The 19,388-nt window shown below is 39.6% G+C and overlaps 2 protein-coding genes across 3 annotated transcripts in view; one reads left to right on the top strand and one right to left on the bottom strand.

Moving 5' to 3' along the window:
- Positions 1-12,858, top strand: part of dio1 (iodothyronine deiodinase 1) — a 57,433-nt gene extending 44,575 nt beyond the window's left edge. Inside the window, exon 4 of the mRNA XM_087990772.1 lies at positions 10,111-12,858. Coding sequence (XP_087846898.1) covers positions 10,111-10,149 — 39 coding nt within the window. The 3' untranslated portion in view covers positions 10,150-12,858. The remainder of the gene's footprint in view (positions 1-10,110) is intronic.
- Positions 12,853-19,380, bottom strand: hspb11 (heat shock protein, alpha-crystallin-related, b11). Of its 2 annotated transcripts, none has more exons than XM_043699634.2 (5): positions 19,229-19,380; positions 15,977-16,083; positions 15,363-15,431; positions 15,205-15,248; positions 12,853-13,101 (listed from the first exon to the last, which is right to left on the bottom strand). In XM_043699634.2, the coding sequence occupies exons 1-5, from the start codon at positions 19,321-19,323 to the stop codon at positions 12,997-12,999; spliced, it is 420 nt and encodes a 139-aa protein (XP_043555569.2). In that variant the 5' UTR covers positions 19,324-19,380; the 3' UTR covers positions 12,853-12,996. The 2 variants fall into 2 exon arrangements, with proteins under 2 accessions (XP_043555569.2, XP_043555568.2); XM_043699633.2 differs by having other exon boundaries at positions 12,853-13,104.
- Between the last annotated feature and the right edge of the window lie 8 nt (positions 19,381-19,388).

Genomic DNA, 19,388 nt, shown 5'->3' on the forward strand with positions numbered 1-19,388 from the left:
CCTTAGCCCATACAAAGCAACAATATTTAATCATCTTTTTCCTATCTCTTTCCCTTGTACAAGTATTATTTTTCCAATTCCACAACATCCTGCCCAACAGACTTTCTGGAGGTATGTTGTAAGGGACCCCGCCTCCATTTCCATTGCTTTTTTCTTTTGTTTTCCCGGAGGCTTTTTCCTTATCCATGGCACACCCCATATTGAGTTCCTTCATTAGTCCCTTATTCACGACTAAAACTCAATCCCGGCCACCAAGGCTGTACTTAGAAGTAAATTTTCTTACCTTGGCCTGTGCACAGAGTTGCCTGGCTCTTTTTGCCGTATTTTCTATTGACCTCCTTTCACTGTCTGATTCAGATGTCTCTCTTGTGGGATTCGTATCAGTCGCCCAAGGGAGTGGACCAAACCAGGACATGAGACCGCTCCTCAATCAGGAACGGGATGTGTCTTCCCAGTGTCCAGGGCTAGCCACTCCCCCCGGCATTGGAAGAATATCCCGGATGGCACCAATTGTGAGAAACGAAGCTCAGTCACTTCAATAATTTCAGTCTGAGACAAGATCTGAAGCAGTAGTATCGCTTATTACGCTCTTGCAAAAGGGGTGTGGTGTCTATTTACAAAATAGTCATACACACACCATGTTTAACGAGTACACAATATTTATATAATTCGTTCCTCTTCCCTCCTCCATTTGCTCCTTCCCTGTTTACATCTCCCACTTCTCTAAAACCGGCGCCCATTACTCTTGTTTATCTCTTGCCTTATCCGGCCTTGTCTGTGACAAAATGCTTATTTCTGGCCTCACAAGGCTGTTTGACCACATCCTGCTGTGGTCCATTGTTAGGTATATCCTCCTTCACTACCATCTGTTTCCCTTACTTGTAACATTTCCTCCCATTCCTCATCCATATTGAGCCTTATGACCTTTTAATTGAGGTTTGTTTTTGTTTTGCAGAAGTGGGAAACAGATGCTAATAACTACTGTTTGTATAAGCATATCTGGCTTAACCTATACCCGCACAGCACCTTATCTATTTGTCTGTAACATCTACCATTGTTTGCAGGCACATTTCATTCTTGTATGTACATTTTAGCTAATACAAAAACAATTATATATTTCCTTCACATAGTTTTCATTCTTGTTAACTCAGCTCTTGGCTGAAATAATTATACCTTGCATAAGCAATTTATGATTGCAGAAGTAACACTGCTTAAACTATATCCCATAGTATCTAGTATTTTGACATTCATAATGAAATCAATGTCTATTTAAATGTTTCACCTTATTTCTCTATTTTGAGTTGATATATTCTTTCTACTGAAACCTTGGAACACAATGATTAATTTCACTTTAAGCCATCTGCTTTTTCTGAAGAAGCCTATTCCTACTGGGTTACAATTCTGTATGTGCGTGGTTCTCCAATAATTCAGTTCAAAGCTGCCTTAATGTAATTACTTTACTCTGGTCTTGCTATGCTTTCAGTCTCTCTCTTCCCCAATCTTTTAAAAGAAATAGTATGCTCATAATGGTGTTTATTTATCGAACTCCCACGACTTTAAAAAAACAGCTTGGGACCTGGCTTATTCTTTGCACCTATTGCTTGAATCAAGTATCATGTATTCAGACAAATGAGTTAGATTACAATAATATGTGGTAAATGGAAGAAAGTAAATGAATTAACAGAACAAATAAATGTTCATGGGTATGATATTCTGACCATTATGAAGACACGTTACAAGGAGAGCAAAGCTGGTAATTAAATATTCTGGAGTGTGTGACTTTTGAAAGGACAGGTAGGAAGGAAAGAAAGAACAATGGGGTAGATTTGTCAGTATGGAATTGAATAAGTATGCAATCAAGAAATGATCTTAGAAAAGAAATTACAGAATCTGTATGAGTGGAAATGAAAAATAAGAAGGGGAAGATTGCAGCGCTGGGAGTAGTCTATAAGGCCCTAACAGTAGCTCTATTGTTGGACAGAAAATAAATCTGAAGGTAATGAAGACATGTGAAAAAGACATACTTTAATTATGGGTGACTTTTCATGTGGATTGTGAAAATCAAACTGGCAGGGGTAGCCATAAGAAAGCATTCAATGTATTCAGGAGAGTTTCTTAAAGCAACATGTTGTGAATCCAACCAGAGATCAGATCATTTTGGGTCTGGTAATATGTAATAAAGCAAATTTAGTAAATTACCTCAGAATAAAAGCTCTCTGAGGAAACAGTGACCATACTATGGTAAAGTTTTGCATTCAGTTTGAGAGTGAGAAACTTTTGGAAACAACTGTGTAAACTTAAAATAAGATAATTTCAAAGGAATGAAGGCAGAGATTTAACAGAAAAGATGCTTGATGAACAATAGCAGATGTTTAAGAAAACAGTTTGACTCTCAGTAAAGAGAAATCCCATTTAGGAAGAATGATACTAGGAAGGGAATAAACCAATTGAGGTTAGACATGTGGAGAGACAAATAGTGTTGAGGAAGTGGGGATGCAACAGAGGAGTTAACAAGCTAGGAGAGCAAAGAAACGAAAAATGTAATACAATGTGAGAATGTGTGAAGTTATGCACTTTGATAGGAAAAATAAAGGTGTAGACAATTTCTAAATTGGGAAAAGCTTTGGAAATCTGAAGCGCAAAGGGTCTTGGGTTACTGGATCAGGATTCTCTTAATGTTAACATGCAGGTTCACTTGGCAGTTAGGAGACCAAATGCCATGTTAACATTCATTTTTGAGAGGGCTAGAATACAAGAGCAGTGTTGTACTGCTGAGACTGTATAAGGCTGAGTACAAACTGCATTTAGAATATTGTTTTGGGTCGTCAGTCTAAGGAAGGATGTGTAGCATTGGAGAGGGTCCAGATGAGGTTTTCAAGAATGAAGGGCTTGTCCAATGAGGATAGGTCTGTACCCTATGGAGTTTAGAAGGATGAGGGGCGATCTCATTGAATCTTACAGAATACTGAGAGACCTGGATAGAGTGGACATGGAAAAGATGTTTTCGCTCGTAGAAGATTCTAGAACCCAAGGGCACAACCTCAGACTGAAGAGCTGACCCTTCAAACTGACATGAGGAGACATTTCTACAGCCAGAGGGTGGTGAATCTGTGGAACACATTGCTGCTGAAGGTTGTGGAGGCCAAGTTATTTAAGACAGATAGGTTCTTCTTTAGTAAATGCTCTGTTATTACATTCTTTATAATTGACTCTAACATTTTCCCAATCACCAATGTCAAGGAGATACAGGCTACTATATTAGATGGAATTGCAGTTGACAAAGAGGAGGTTTTAGAAATTTTGTAAGATCTGAAAACGTATAAGACCCCTAGGCCGGATGGGATTTATCCTCTGATTCTCTGGGATGCCATGGAGGAGATTGCAGAGCCTTTGACTTTGATCTTTATCTAGTGCCAAAAGACTGGAGGATAGCAAATGTTGTTCCCCTGTTCAAGAAGGGGAGTCGGGACAACCTTGGTAATTATAAGCCAGTGTGCCTTACTTCAGTTGTGGGTAAGGTATTGGAAAAGGTTGTGAGAGAGAGGATTTATAATCATCTCAAAAGGAATAACTTGATTAGAGATAGTCAACAGGGTTTTGTGAAGGGTAGGTCATGCCCAACTAACCTTTTGAGTTTTGAGAAGGTGACAAAACAGGTTGAAGGTAAAGCGGTTGATGTGGTGTATATGGACTTTGGTAAGGTGTTTGATAAGGTTCTGCATGGTAGGCTATTGCACAAAATACGGAGTTTCGTAATTGAAGGTGACTTAGCGAATTGGATCAGAAATTGGCTAGCTGAAAGAAGACTGGGTGGTGGTTGAGAAGTGTTCACCCTGGACTTCACTTACCAGTGGTGTGCGGCAAGGATCTGTTTTGGGGCTACTGCTGTTTGTCAGTTTTATAAATGATCTGGATATTGACGTAGAGGTGTGTTAATAAAGTTGCGGATGACACTAAGCTAGGCAGCGTTGTGGATAATGCCAAAGGATGTTGTGGTTACAGAGGGACATAGATAATATGCAGAGCTGGCAAATGGAGTTTAATGCAGCAAAGTGAGGTAGTTCACTTCGGAAGAAGTGACAGGAATGCAGATTACTGGACTAATGGTAAAATTCTTGGCAGTATAGATGAATAGAGATCTGTGTCCATGTGCATAAATCCCTGAAATTTGCCACCCATGTTGATAGAGGTGTGTTGGTGTTTATCGGTAGGGGGATTGAGTTTTGGAGGCACATGGTCATGCTTCAGCTGTAGAAGACATTGATAAGGCCACATCTGGAATATTATGTACAGTTCTTGTCACCACATCATAAGAAGGATGTGGAAGCTTTGGAAAGGGTTTAGAGGAGACTCACTAGGATGTCGCCTGATATGGAAGGAAGGTCTTACAAGGAAAGGCTGCAGGAACTGAGGCTGTTTTTGTTGGAGAGAAGAAGGTTGAGAGGTGACTTAATCAAGATGTATAAGATAATCAGAGGGTTAGATAGGGTGGACAGTGAGATCCTGTTTCCTTGGATGGTGAAGGCTAATATGAAGGGCTATAGCTTTAAATTGAGGGGTGATAGATTTAGGACAGATATGAAGGATAGTTTCTTAGGGAATAGTAGGGGCATGGGACAGCCTGCCTATAACAGTAGTAGACTCGCCGACGTTAAGGGCATTTAAATGGGCACTGGATATACATATGGATAATAATGGAACTGTATTGGCTAGATGGGCATCAGATTAATTTCACAGGTCGGCGCAACATGGAAGACCAAAGGGCCTGTACTATGCTGCAACGTTCCATGTTCAATGAATCAAGGGAGAAGGCAGGAGAATGGAGTTGAGATAGAAAGTTAAGGATTGTTTTTTCCCCTTTTCATTTTGATACAATGTTACAAAAGACTACTGGTAAACTAGAGGATTGGGAAAGTTTTAAAAACCAACAAAAGACCGTCAATAAAAGGGAGAAAATGAGCAGGGCAAACGAATAAGTAACAAAAAGAGCGGCTTCAATTAGATAGAAAGGAAGAGAGACGCCAAAGTAAACAAAGGTTCTGAAGAAAAGGAGGTTGAGGAAATAATGGGGAATGAAAAAAATGACAAGTTGAATAGATAGCTTTTGCATCAGTCTTCATGATGGAGGATACCAATATCATTCAAAAAATACTAAATCAAGGGGTAAAAATGTGGAGAAAATTACTATCAGTGAGGAAAAAGTACTGGGAAACCTAACGGGCCTAAATGCCCATGTCCCTTGGACATCCTAGAATACTGAAGGCAATGGCTAAAGATTACATGCCTTTATTACTGTACACTACTCACTTGCCTCCCCATATATTTTTGTCATCTACAAGCTTGACAAAACATTCATTTTCCCTCATTCATAGAGAGGAACCTTGATTATCCGAAATTCAGATAATCAGAAGATCTCAGGATCCCAATAGTAACATTATTAGCAAAGGTGTTAGCAACCCTGATCGCGTCTTTTGTTTACAATGATTAAAAGTGAATTCGGCTTACTGAACTGCTGCCAAGAACAGTCCTGGACATTGATGGGAGCCCAGGCACCGTCTCCAAATGACTGATCTCCTGCCCCCACCCTCTTTTGGGGGGTGGGGGTGCTGTTGCGCCGTGTGCTGCTGCCTAGTCTCCTGAATGGGGAGCGGACTTAGCAAGTGCTGACTCTGTCAATCCCCATTGAAGTGAAGCAACGGCAGGGAGAGACTTCACCAATGCTGCGGGTCCCTTCCAAACAAGTGTGTGTCTGCTCAGAAACAAACCTTAAGACAGAGAAAGGGAACAAGGCAGACAGCGAGCGGGAGCAAGTCAGACAGCGAGAGTAAAAAGGAAACTTCAGAAAACTCCAGACCCCAGAGGAGAGGCGTTGAATCAATTATGCAAATAATCAATTATCTTAACTGAATACTGCCTGCCCATCTCATTCAGATAGTAGAGGTTCCTCTGCATATTGTAAAGCTACAGTGATATTGAATGCATTTATAATCTTCTAAGAATCCTTAGATTCTACAAAATCCTAGAGATTTGGAAAACTGCCAATGTAACGTCTTCATTCAAGAACGAAGACAAAAAGAAAATATAGGACAGTTAGCTCAATATCTATCATTGGGAAAATTTTAAGAGTCAGTTATAAAGTGTGTAATAGAAATGCATCATAAACAAGCAGTCGTCATATTTCATGAAGGGTCAAAGTGTAGCGCTGGAAAAACAGCAGGTCAGGCAGCATCCAAGGAGCAGGAGAGTCTATGTTTCGGGCAAAAGCCCTTCATCAGGAATGTGGAGGGAGGAAGGGGGTTGAGAGATAAATAGGAGGAAGGGGATGAGGGTTGGGCAACATAGCTGGAATGGCGATAGGTAGATGCAGTTGGGGGGGTGATAACTGTAGGTCGGAGGGGAGGATGAAGCAGACAAGTAGGACAGTTCAAGAGGGCGGTGCCAAGTTGGAGGGTTGGATCTGGAATGAGGAGGAGCAGTAACGAAACTGGTGAAGTCGACATTGTGCCGTCTGGTTGGAGGGTGCGAAGATGGATGAGGTGTTCTTCTTCCAGTGTTCAGGTGGCTTGGTTTTGGCAGTGGTGGAGGTCCAGGTCTTGCCCGTCCTTGGCGGAGTGGGAGGGAGAGTTGAAGTTGTCAGTCACAGGGCGGTGGGGTTGTTTTGCGCATGTGTCCCAGAGATGTTTCCTGAAATGTTTATGCAAGGAAAATAATACCTGACAAATGTATTAGAATTTTGAGGTAACATTCAGGATTAATAAGGGTGAACTATTTGACCTAATATATTTAGATTCCCAAAAGGGATTCAGTAGGGTACCGCATTTAAGGCTACTTAAGATAAAGGTCCATGGTGTTAGTGTTGGCATGGACAGAGGATAGGCGAAGTAATAGAAAAGAGAATTGTGATAAGTGGGTATTACCATAATGGCAACTTGTAACTAAGGGTGTGCTAAATGGATCTATGCTGGGACAATTATTTAAATACATAGATTTAGATGCGGGAAATGAATGTCCTATTATTTTTGTCAGACCTAAGTGTGGAGGCAAGTGGTGAGGAGAAGAGGGTAGGGATGAAGACAAGTTGAGTGAGTGGATAAAAACTTGGCAGATGGATTACAATGTAGAAAAAATGTTATGCACCTTGGAAACAAGATGGGAAGAGTGAGTATTATTTAAATGGAGAAAGCTGCAGCACGGAGATATGGGGTCCATCATGTAAGAATCACAAAATTAAATGGAATGTTGGCTTTTTTTCAAAGGGAACGGAGTTAAAAATAGGGAAGTCTTGCTCAAATTATACAAAATACTAGCCAGTCCATACCTGGGATACTGTGAACAGTTTTGATTCATTTAGCTAAGGAAAAATACACTGGTATTGGAAATGTTCACTAGGTTGATCCTAGGTATGGAAGAATTTTCTTGAATTAGGTTGGGTGTGTCCTATTTGGAGTTAGAAGTTTGAGAGCTGACCTAAGATTATTAGGGGTGTTGACTGGGTAAGTGTGGTGAGGTTGCTTTCTCCTTTATAGGACTCTCGGACTAGAGGGTACAGTCTCAGTAGGGAGTTGTCCGTTCTAGGACCAATGAAGAATTTCTTTTCTTGAGAGTTGTGAATATGTCGAATTCTTTACCAGAAAACTATTGAAATTTGGTTATTAAGAATATTCAAAGCTGAGATAGACATTATTTTTATTAGTTCGACTGTGGCACTGGAAAAGCACAGTAGGTCAGGCAGCATCCGAGGAGCAGAAGAATTGATGTTTCGGGCATAAGTTTCCTGATGAAGGGCTTATGCTCAAAACATCGTTTCTCCTGCTCCTCGGATGTTGCCTGACCTGCTGTGCTTTTCTAGCACCACACTCTCAACTCTGATCGCCAGCATCTGCAGTCCTCACTTCCTCCTATATTTTTTAATTAGGAAGACAATCCGGGGTTATGACGACAGGAAAGTGAAGTTGCGCATTATCAGATGAGTAATGATACTATTGAATTGTGGAACAGACTTGATGGGCCAAATGGCTTATTTCTGCATCTGTATCAATGGTCTTAACTTGATTCCTGCTTTTTAAAATATCTAACAATCAGGAGAAGATGTACAGAATATCAGAGATGCTCATGAGGCCTAATAGGTTTTGAGCTATGCAGATCAAAGCTGTTGGAATAATTTGAAGATGACTTGGGTAAATTTATGAGTAAATTTGTGGGTTTAATTTTCTGAATTATTGAAGATATTGAATATTGTATGAGAAATTATTCTGAAGGATTAATGTTTGGAATAAGGTAGAAATTTTTTTCTTGTGTCTAAAGGAAAATTGAAATGTGGCAACATGGTGGCTCAGTGGTTAGCACTGCTGTTTCAACAGCACCAGGCACCCAGGTTCGATTCCAGCCTCAGGCGACTGTGCAAACTCCACACATTCTCCCTGTCTCTGTATGGGTTTCCTCCAGGTGCTCCAGTTTCCTCCCATAATCCAAAGATGTGCAGGTTAGGTGAATTGGTCATGCTAAATTGCCATAGTGTTCAGAATGTGTAGATTATGTGCAATAGTCAGAAGTAATGTCGAGTAATAGGGTAGGGGAATGGGTCTGGGTGGGATACTCTTCGGAGGGTCGGTATGGACTTGTTGGGTCAAAGGGCCTGTTTCCTCACTGGAAGGATTCAAAGAATGTGGTGCAGATTTGTATATTTTGTTAAAAATTGATCGAGAAAAGAATAGAGTGGAAACAATGGTTAAAAAAGAAAATCAGCTCAACAGTTGCAACATAGATCAGAAACAGTGGAGATTTTATTGTAAAATTTTGCATTAAATTGGCATATGACCTTCAGTCCAGGTTCAGTAATATCAGTCTAATTAAACTAAAATTTAAGTAAAATGTAAAACCATGGATGACAAAAGGGCTGGTGGTAAAGCCTCCTTGTGAAATTAGGTATTACCCCCACATAATGAGAATGAGAAACCTATCACTGAGTGGACACAGCTAAGTTTATGAATACTACTGACCATGACAATTGTTTTGATGCATCTGTATATGAGAATATTTAGTGGTATTATCACTAGACTAATAAGAGACCCAGATCAAATCTTGCCATGTCTGATGGTGGAATCTGAATTCAATAAAATTCTGAGTCTATTAGAAAGTGAGGACTACAGATGCCTGATGAAGAGCTTATGCTCAAAACATTGACTCTCCTGCTCCTTGGATGCTGCCTGACCAGCTGTACTTTTCCAGCACCACAATCTTCGACACTTAAGAGTCTGATACCAACCATGAAAACATTGTCGATTGTCAGAAAAACCTATCTGGGTGACTAATCTCGTTTTGGAGAAGGAAATCTACCACCCTTGCCTGGTCTACATGCACCTCCAGATCCACAACAATGTGGCTGACTCTCAACTGCCCTATTGCCAATTAGGAATGGTCCATAAATACAGATACAGTATTTAATACAGCAATAAATAGTGACATCCTCACCTCATGAATAAAAAAGATGGTAATTGGACTGATTAATATCATATCACATTGCAATTCCTGAAGGCATGTACATGGCTCTTTGTCTGCTGATTGATTTTGATCCATTTTGTTGTTTTTTTTTCTCCTTTTTTGTCAGTGGTGGTTTTTAAATGTCTTCCACTCCTTTGGCAGGGTAAGGAAGTAGGTCCCAAATTTAGCTCTAGGTCAAGTGGCAATTAAACCCCTGTTGTTAATGTTATTGTATTCTGAAGCACATGTTAGCCATCAATCTAGCCTGCCCCAACATAAGGACTGACCAAAACTAACTGAATTTATTGTTAATATATCATTTGTTTTGATCATTTTTAATTTAGAATTTTATTATAAAGGATAACATAAGCTTAAAGGAACAAGGGAAAAAAAACAAGCAGTATTTTCGTTTGTGTTTTATACTCCTGACTCTGAATGGAACAGGATAATTGCAGTTGTACAATCTCATGGATGATAATCTTAGAAATAAGCATAGGTATTTGTTCTGAAGAGAGGGAGTAGAGTTTGTAAATCTGGGTCACAAACAAAGTTGATGTTATCAATGTCTTTGGCAGAGAGATTCTGTTAATTCATCCGTCTGACTAATTGTTTCTTTTTTTTGTTTTTCAGGGTGGAAGGGGGCCTTGGGAATATCAACTTGAAGTATGATTACTTTTACAAAATCTAAATTAAAACTCTGGTGGAACCACTATCAGCAGGAAGCTTTGAGATGGTTTTCATTGGCACTCTTAAATGCAAACAAATGATATAATACAAGCAAATCAAATAAAGGTCTTTCCATATTTATAATTTCCTTAAAATTCGCACAACACCAGGTTATAGTCCAACAGGTTTAATTGGAAGCACCAGCTTTCTGAGCGCCGCTCCTTCATCAAATGGTTGTGGAGGACACAATTGTAATCCACAGAATTTATAGCAAAAGTTTACTGTGTGATGTAACTGAAATTATACATTAAGTCTCTCATCTGTGCCATAATGTTTAAATTGATTCTAATCTAAAAGAATGATTTAACAGAGTCTTGCATGGATTCATTTGAGCAAAGTACAATGTAACTCTGCAAGTACAAATTCACCCCACAAAAGCATGTGTGTGTGTGTCTGGGGTGGGGTATCGTGAGTGTTTGTGTAAAAGAGAGTCGATATGTTTGTATGTGAGTGTAAAGGGGTCTAAGTCTATGAGAGGATGCATGTGAGTGTGGGAGTGTGTGTGTCTGTACTCAGGGATGCCCTCATAAGAACGGAGCTCATCGACCACCAGTTCCAACGTGCCATAGCAAGGAACCGTAATGAGAATATCTCTTCTGTGTTCTTTTCAGGCAGATCAAAATGATTTTTTGTGGAAGCACATGCAATCACTTAGAAACGTGGTAGCATTTTTATACTGAAAAATTTCCCAAATTAATCAGATTTGAAAATCGACATTGGTTCGATCCACTTGTTCAGTTTACAGAACCATGTATTATATCCAAAAGGGATGTGTAGTTCATGTTCAGGAACTTAGTATAAAAATCAATAAACTCACTTTTAATGTTGCATCATTAGTGTGCAGTTATGATTTCTGTGCAGTTATGTCTTCAATGAGTACCTAATACGATTATTTTAAGAGCTGTAAACTTTGTATTTCCAATGTGATTTCTTAACTCATTTAGTTCATCATTAATTCTTCTAGTTGCAATATTTCTGATTTGTTACAGTAAACAGACAAGATATAAGGCAAGTACTCAAAAGGGTTATTAAGAATCAAAATTAGAGAATACTTGTACATTTGTTTTTGAAGTTATAAAAATAGCATAGTAAACAGCTTCACAAAATTGACTAATTTGACCAACTCTGTACAATGCAACAAGTGGCAAAATTATAGTTGTAGCAAGTATTACTGAAAAATAATTAAATAATCTTAATATCCTCGTTAGTGGGAATTAAATCAGATTGAACAAATTGGTAAAATTTAAATATTTAGCAGTATGCCACTTCAGACAGGATTGGGTAGTTATCACTTTTTTAATAATATTGAGGTTTTATTTTGGGTAAAGTATCACCAATATTTCCCATGAAAATATTAGTTCCTTGACCAGCATTTAGTGAAATTGGTTGCACCATAATTATTGATATCTAATCCTTCCAGCTGGGAAAATAAGACAAGTATTTGTAGAACCTTGACAATGTTTAAAATCCTAAACAGCAAAGTAAATCAATTCTCACTAAGATCTGAAGTATTGATATCCTCTGCTTTTCAACTTTCCAGCATGAAAATCATGTAAAATTAATATGTCACTTTGCCCTATTTGTCAAGATCTATAGCATATAGTCACAGTAGCTGCATGGTTTTAGCTATATTGTTTATGAAGCTTACAGTCAAAACCCAGGGAAAGCTGAGGGCTGATGTTCTGAAATGTAGCTAAGAGTATGTAACTCTGGGAGGCAATGGCCTTTAGTATTATCGCTAGACTGTTGATCCAAAGACCCAGATGATGTCCTGGGAACCTGATTTTGAATCCTGATGTGGCAATTAGTGGAATTTTAAATTAATTTTAAAAAACTCTGGAATTAAGAGTCAAGTGCTGATCATTAATCCATTGTCGATTATTGTGAAAAGCCCATCTGGTTCACTAATGTCCTGTTCGGGAAGGAAACTGCTCTCCTTACCTGGTCTGGCCTACATGTGACTCCTGTTCCACAGCAATGTGGTTGACTCTTCATGATGAAAGGGCTTGTGCTTGATTCTCCTGCTCCTCTGCTGCCTGACCGGCTCTGCTTTTCCAGCACTTCATACTCTAGTCTGATCTCCAGCATCTGCAGTCCTCACTTTCTCCCTGAATCTTAAATGCAATTAGGGATGGGCAATAAATGCTGCTGAGCCAGCGACACGTTCATCCCAAGAATTAATAAACTAAGATGATGTTTTACATTCTGTACTATTAAATGATTACTTTTCAACAAGTCTTTTGAAAGTTCTTATTCCATTAAGTGGAAAAATACAATTTAACTGTAACTAATTCCCTTTCAGGTAATGGTCCACATGGTTTTAATATCCAAGTCATAACTAGAAGTAAATTGACATGCCTTCATTCTAAAGGTTGAAAATTTCTCCCTGTATTGGTTCAAACGTCAGAATGACCATTAAATAAGGGCTGTGGAATGGTAGAATGATGTAAGAGACTGGACAGTAATAAAGCACTTTGCAAATACTGACAGTAGGTCCAGAAGTGACTTATGTCAGAGAATGATCACGTACCAGAGAAAGACCCTTCAACAGTGTAAGAGGAAGATCTTGCACTGGTTCTGATGGTTCATTCAGATGTTAACCAAGTACTTTCAGGAGTTAACAATGAAGATTGTAGAGACTTACAAAACCAAAATAATTTATTCACAACAATAACAATCCAACATGTATGGTTTATAACAAATATACTGCAGAAGTATGTACACTAGGTAAATTTTCTCAACATCAGTGTTCCATATAAAGTCTTGTTAATGATAGTGTGCAATGTAGAGTCAGGCATCTTCCTCTGCACCTTCCACTGTAACCTTGTGTACTGACACAAAGTGATCAAAACCAGACTTTATGACAAATCGTAGATGTGTAGCTCTAGTTCCATCCTGCTATATAGAGAATATAATTTGTTAATTCACATTCTTTTCTTTTTTAAAAGTTAGCACACTGCTAAGTCACAATACAATTTTCAAGATTATATCATCATAGAATGTGATTCCTTAACTCATTCACAGGATCTGGGCATCACAGGCTAGACCACCCATAAAGTGAGGCTGTAGTAATGTCACTGGACTCATATACCAGGATACCAGGCTTAATGTTCTGGGAATATGGTTTGAATGGCACCTTGGCAGATTGTGAAATTTAAATTCACTAAAAAGCTAGCCTAATGGTAACCATGTAACTGCTGTCAATTGTTGACAGCAATTAGTTTCACCAATGGCCATTTGAGAAAAAAAATCTGCTGTCCTTGACTGGTCCACAAGTGACTCTGGATCCACAGTAAAATGGTTGACTCTTAAATGCCCTCTGGGGAATTAGGAATGAGCAAAAAATACAGTTTTGCTCACATCTCAAGAATGAATTCAAAAATATACATGGATTGTCCATATCTAGTTGCCCTTAAAGTACTGCAGCTAACTTGGATCACTGGGTAAGTACACCCACAGAAAGGGAGTACTAAGTATTTAACATCTATAATAGTGAAGGAATGGCAACATTCGTTCTAAGTCAAGATAATTATGGTCTGGAAGAGAATTTGCAGGTGATGGTGGTTCTCCCACATGTTTGCTTTCCTTGATATAAGTAGTAGAGGTTGCAGGTTTAGAACATGCTATAAAAGGAGCCATGGTGAGTTGCTGCATTGCACCTTGTAGAAGGCACACACTGGGTGGGATTGCCTTGCTCTTTATGAATAGGACATATCTAGTCAATTTTCCACATATTTGGGGAAATGTCAGTGTTGTAGCTGAACTGGAACAACTTAGCTATGGTGCGGCAAATTCTGAACTCTTCAATACTATTGCCAAAATGTTGTCTGGGCCCAGAACCTTTGCAGTATCCAGTGTCTCCAACCATTTCTAGATATCACGTGAAGTGAATCGGATTGGCTGAAGACTGGCATCTGTGATGCTGGGGCCCAATGGAGGAGGCCAAGATGGAACATTCACTCAGTACGTCTGGTTGAAGATTACAGCGAATGCTTCTACCTTATCTTTTGCACTGATATGCTGGACTCTGCCATCGTTGAGGATGGGAATGTTCGTGGACACTCCTCCTCTGATGAATTGTTTAATTTTCCACTCATGATTTGATGTTGCAGGACGGCAGAGCTTAGATGTCATCCATTGCTTGTGGGATCGTTTTGTTCTGTCTATAATTAACTGCTTATGCACTTTGGTACACAAATAGTCTGTTTGATAGTTTCATCAGGTTGACAATTCATTTTTAGGTATGCCTGGTGCTGGTCCTGCACTCTCCTTTGAACCAGGGCTGATCCCCTATCTTGATGGTAATAGCTGAGTGGGGGTATGCTGGACCATGAAGTTGCATATTGTGTTAGAGCATGATTCTGCTGCTGTGATGGGCATAGCACTTTATGGATGGCCAGACTTGAGGTGCTAGATCTGTTCAAAGTCTGTCCCATTTAACTCAGTGGTAGTGCCACATAACACGATAATGGGGTTTCTCAATGTGAAGCAAAGGTAATGCTATGGAATGTCAAGGGACAATGGTTAGCTTATCTCTTGTTGGAGAAAATCGTTGCCTGACATTTGTATTGCATTGATGTTACCAATACAGCAAGAAACAGACCATTTCGTCAAATCAGTCTATGCTGGTATTTCTAATTAATTCAAGCCTCCACCCATTTTTGACCCGTGAATTGTTTTTGTTACTTTACTTACCGAACTAGGTTGCAGTGCACCTTGCACTCCCAAACTAATGAATATTATTTTGGACTAGCTGGTTAAATTTAGTAATGTGTATGCATACAACATTATTTGAATTGCCCCCATTTTCCAACGTGGGAAAGTGATTGTCCTTCACTCAGAAGCTTGCTGCAACAGCACCATAGAGATCAAGAAGTGCAGTGGATGGGGAAATCAAATCACTATAACACCACTCACTCCTACTTTGGGGAGGAACTGACCTATAATGATTTCATACAGACTAATATGTTACCTCAGCTTTTTGCAAAATTTACTTACTGTAAATTCCTCTACTTGAAGCTGTTCGTCAGAGCGCTCAAGTTCTGGGAAAAAGACAGCATCACAGGATGAAAACCATCAAATGAAATGGAACAGAAGCCATTATTTTCCACAACAATCTTGGTGATATCATCAAAATATTTGTTGAATACACTTACCGGTGTTAGTCATTGGTTCGAAATCTACAGGTTCTCCTGCTATACTTCTCTCAATACCAAGGCTGCGCACTGGAATAGCACATCAAAAAGATACTTATTACTTTTGGAATATTTATAATGATTGTGAGTAGCTGGTGAATTGCTTTATTCTTATAAACTTGGCAATATAGTTCAATGTTTACTCATGCATTTACACTGAAACATATCCACAAAATATATTTCAAACCCAAATATGTATTCATGATGCCAAATGCATAAAATTTTTTTCAAGTTCATGAGTAATTAAGAACTGCTGTTCATTGCATTTTATTCTTTGGACACATACAGAACTAGGTAAAATAGCCTGTAGGAACAAATTACTGCAGATGCTGGAATCTGAACTGAAAACACCAAATGTTGGAGATTACAACAGGTCAGACAGCTTCCATGGAGAGAGATCCAGCCTGATGAAGACTCATCTAGACTCAAAATGTTAGCTTGCTCTTTCTCCATGGATGCTTTCTAGCATGCTATTATCTCCAGCATTTGTTGTTTTTCGGTAAAATATCCTGTTTATCACAGTAAATAATTTGCCTATTCAAATAAAGTGATTAAAATGCAGCAAAAAATCTTACCATTGTAACAGTGAATTTTCATTGAGCTAATTTTTATGAGATTAGCAAAACTTAGGATAAATTCTTGTGGGAACATTCCTGTTGTAATCCAAAATGTTTCTGTATTACTGTAAGCAGAAGTACAATATGAGACTTAGCATTTTTGTTTATCCATTCTTTTCTATGTCTTATTAGTGTCACAAATAGTCAGTCCTTACAGAAGCCAAGATGGAAACAACTTGCATTTATATCTCACCTTAACTGTGACAGAATAGAACATAGAACATAACAGTGCAGTACAGGCCCATCGGCCCTCGATGTTGCGCCGACCTGTGGAACCAATCTGAAGCCCATCTAACCTATACTATTCCACTCTCATCCATATGCCAGTGACCATTTAAATGCCCTTAAAGTTGGCAAGTCTACTACTGTTGCAGGCAGTGCATTCCATGCCCCTACTCCTGAGTAAAAAATTACCTCTGACATCTGTCCTATATTTCTCACCTCTCAATGTAAAGCTTTGTCCCTGTGCTAGCCACTGCCATCTGAGGAAAAAGACTCTTACTGTCCAAACTATCTAATCCTGATTGTCGTATATGTCTCAATTAAGTCGCCTCTCAACCTTCTTCTCTCTGATGAAAACAACCTCAAGTCCGTCAGCCTTTCCTCCTAAGAACTTCCCTCCATACTACATCCAAGTAAATCTCCTCCGAACCCTTTCTAAAGCTTCCATATTCTTCCTATAATGCGGTGACCAGAACTGTACACAATATTCCAAATGTGGCCACACCAGAGCTTTATACAGCTGCAGCATGATCTCATGGTTCCGAAACTCAATCCCTCTACTAATAAAAGCAAACACAGCGTATGCCTTCTTAACAACCCTATCAACCGGAGTGGCAACTTTCAAGGATCTATGCACATGGACACCGAGATCTCTCTGCTCATCTACACTACCAAGAATCTTACCATTAGTCCAGTACTCTGCATTCCTGTTATTCCTTCCAAAGTGAAGCACCTCACACTGTGCCGCATTAAACTCCATTTGCCATTTCGCAGCCTAGCTCTGCAGCTTATTTATGTCTCTCTGTAACCTACAACATCCTTCATCACTATCCACAACTCTACCAAACTTAGTGTCATCTGCAAATTTACTAACCCATCCTTCTATGCCCTCATCCAGGTCATTTATATAAATTACAAACAACAGTGGACCCAAAACAGATCCTTGCAATACCCCACTAGTAAATGAACTCCAGGATGAATATTCCCATCAATCACCACCTTTCAGCTAGCCAATTTCTGATCCAAATTGCTAAATCACCCTCAATGCATGCCTCCGTATTTTGTGCAAAATCCTACCATGGAAAACCTTGTCAAACGCCTTACTGAAATCCATATACACCACATCAACTGCTTTATCCTCATCCACCCGTTTGGTCACCTTCTCAAAAAACTCTTAATAATGTTTGTGAGGCACGACCTATCCTTCACAAAACTGTGTTGACTATCCCTGATCAACTCATTAATCTCTAGATCATTATAAATCCTATCACTTATAACCCTTTCCAACACTTTACCCACAACCAAAGTAAGGCTCTCAAGTCTACAATTACCAGGGCTGGCTAAACTTCCCTTCCTGAACAAGGGAACAACATTTGCTATCATCCAATCTTCTGGCACTATTCCTGTAGACAATGACAACATAAAGATCAAAGCTAAAGGCTTGGCAATCTCCTCCCTAGCTTCCCAGAGAATCCTAGGATAAATCCCTTCTGGTCCAGGGGACTTATTTTTACATTTTCTAGAATTACTAACACTTCCTCCTTATTCACCTCCATCCCATGTCGTCAAGTTGCCTGTATCTCAATATTCTCCTCGACCACATTGTCTTTTTCTAGTGTGAACACTGACAAAAAGTATTCATTTAGTGCTTGCCCTAACTCCTCTGACTCCACGCGCAACTTCCCACTACTATGCTTGATTGGCCCTAATCTTACTCTGGTCATTCTTTTATTCCTGATATAGCTGCAGAAAGCCTTAGGCTTTTCCTTGATCCTATCTGCCAATGACTTCTCATGCCCCCTCCTGGCTCCTCTTAGCTCTCTCTTTAGGTCTTTCCTGGCTAACTTGCAACTCTCAAGCTGAGCCATCACATCTCATCCTAACATAAGCCTTCTTCTTCCTCTTGACAAGAGATTCAAATTCCTGAGTAAACCACAGCTCTCACGCTCGACAACAGGTCTTCCCTGCCTGACCGGTACATACTTATCAAGGACCCGCAGTTGCTGGTTCTTGAATAAGCTCCACATTTCAATTGTGCTCATCTCCTGCAATTGTGCCCATCTCCACATTTCAATTGTGCCCATTTTCTTCCTCATCCTATGCATCCTAAATCTTGTCTAATTGCATTGTAATTGCCTTTCCCTCAGCTATAACTCTTACCTTGCAGTATATACCTATCCCTTTCCATCACTAAAGTAAACATAGCAGAATATGGTCCAAAGCTTTAGATAGTTGGTAAGAAAAAAAAATTAGGCAAAGTTTCTTTTCCAGTTTTTGGCCTATAATGTGGCAATTCTTTGAATAAGCTTAGTTACATTTTCAATTTTGGTGCAATCTCTGTATTTAATCAAAGGTGGGGGGAAGGGGTGGCAGAAGAGAACAGGGGAGACACTGGCATTTGAAGAAGAGCAGGCAAATTATACCAAGTATCTTGACCAATATTTATCACTCACAAAAGCAGGTAGTCTGTAATTTCTATGTTTGTGGGAGCTTGTGGTGCGTACAGTTAGCTGCTGTATCTCCTACATTACAAGTGTGACTACACTTCTTGGACCTAATTAGCTGGAAAATGTTTTGAGACATCTGGTAGTTGTGAAATATAAATTAAAGCTCTTTTTATAATTGACTTTATTTTACAACCTCCAGCAAAGCAGGGGTGTTCGCTATTGAGCGTGGAATAAGTCCCAGTAAGCGATCTACTTCTCCGCCAAGAATTTTATCTCTTATCACCTTACACTGTTACTGCAATGAATTGATGCATTTTTATTGCACATTCCAGGCATGGAGCTAAAGTCATAGCGTCAGGCTGTCAAAGCAACCAATCACATTTTAAAAGAATGCTCACTAACAGTCCATTTTGATGGGATTTCTCACAGAGCAATGAGAACCTTGAAGTTTTCAACGTGAGGCACTATATCAATGCAGTGTGTTGTTATCTAGGGTGAAGACCCTGTTCGCCAGCCGCAGAGACAGATTGAAGGCCCTCACCCGTCCAGAATGTTCTCCGGCGGGTGTTTCTCATCCCCAGATGCCGCCAACACAACCTGCGTCCCCGCCACCATCAGACCGAAATCCCGTTTCATGTCCCGTCCCCGTTACCACAGCAACCCGCCACTTCCGGTCCTTCACATACGCCCCACACGCACAA

Source organism: Chiloscyllium plagiosum, unplaced genomic scaffold (assembly GCF_037043375.1).
Source record: "Chiloscyllium plagiosum isolate Xiang-an unplaced genomic scaffold, Cpla_swu_hap1 HiC_scaffold_9, whole genome shotgun sequence".
Classification (NCBI taxonomy): Eukaryota; Metazoa; Chordata; class Chondrichthyes; order Orectolobiformes; family Hemiscylliidae; genus Chiloscyllium; species Chiloscyllium plagiosum.

Coding starts and splice junctions, on each gene's coding strand:
- hspb11 (XM_043699633.2), bottom strand. CDS start 19,323: ATGAAACGGGATTTCGGTCTGATGGTGGCGGGGACGCAGGTTGTGTTG. Junction 15,249..15,362: donor CGAACCAATGACTAACACCG/GTAAGTGTATTC, acceptor TCTTTTTCCCAG/AACTTGAGCGCTCTGACGAA. Junction 13,105..15,204: donor TTCAAGTAGAGGAATTTACA/GTAAGTAAATTT, acceptor TTCTCTATATAG/CAGGATGGAACTAGAGCTAC.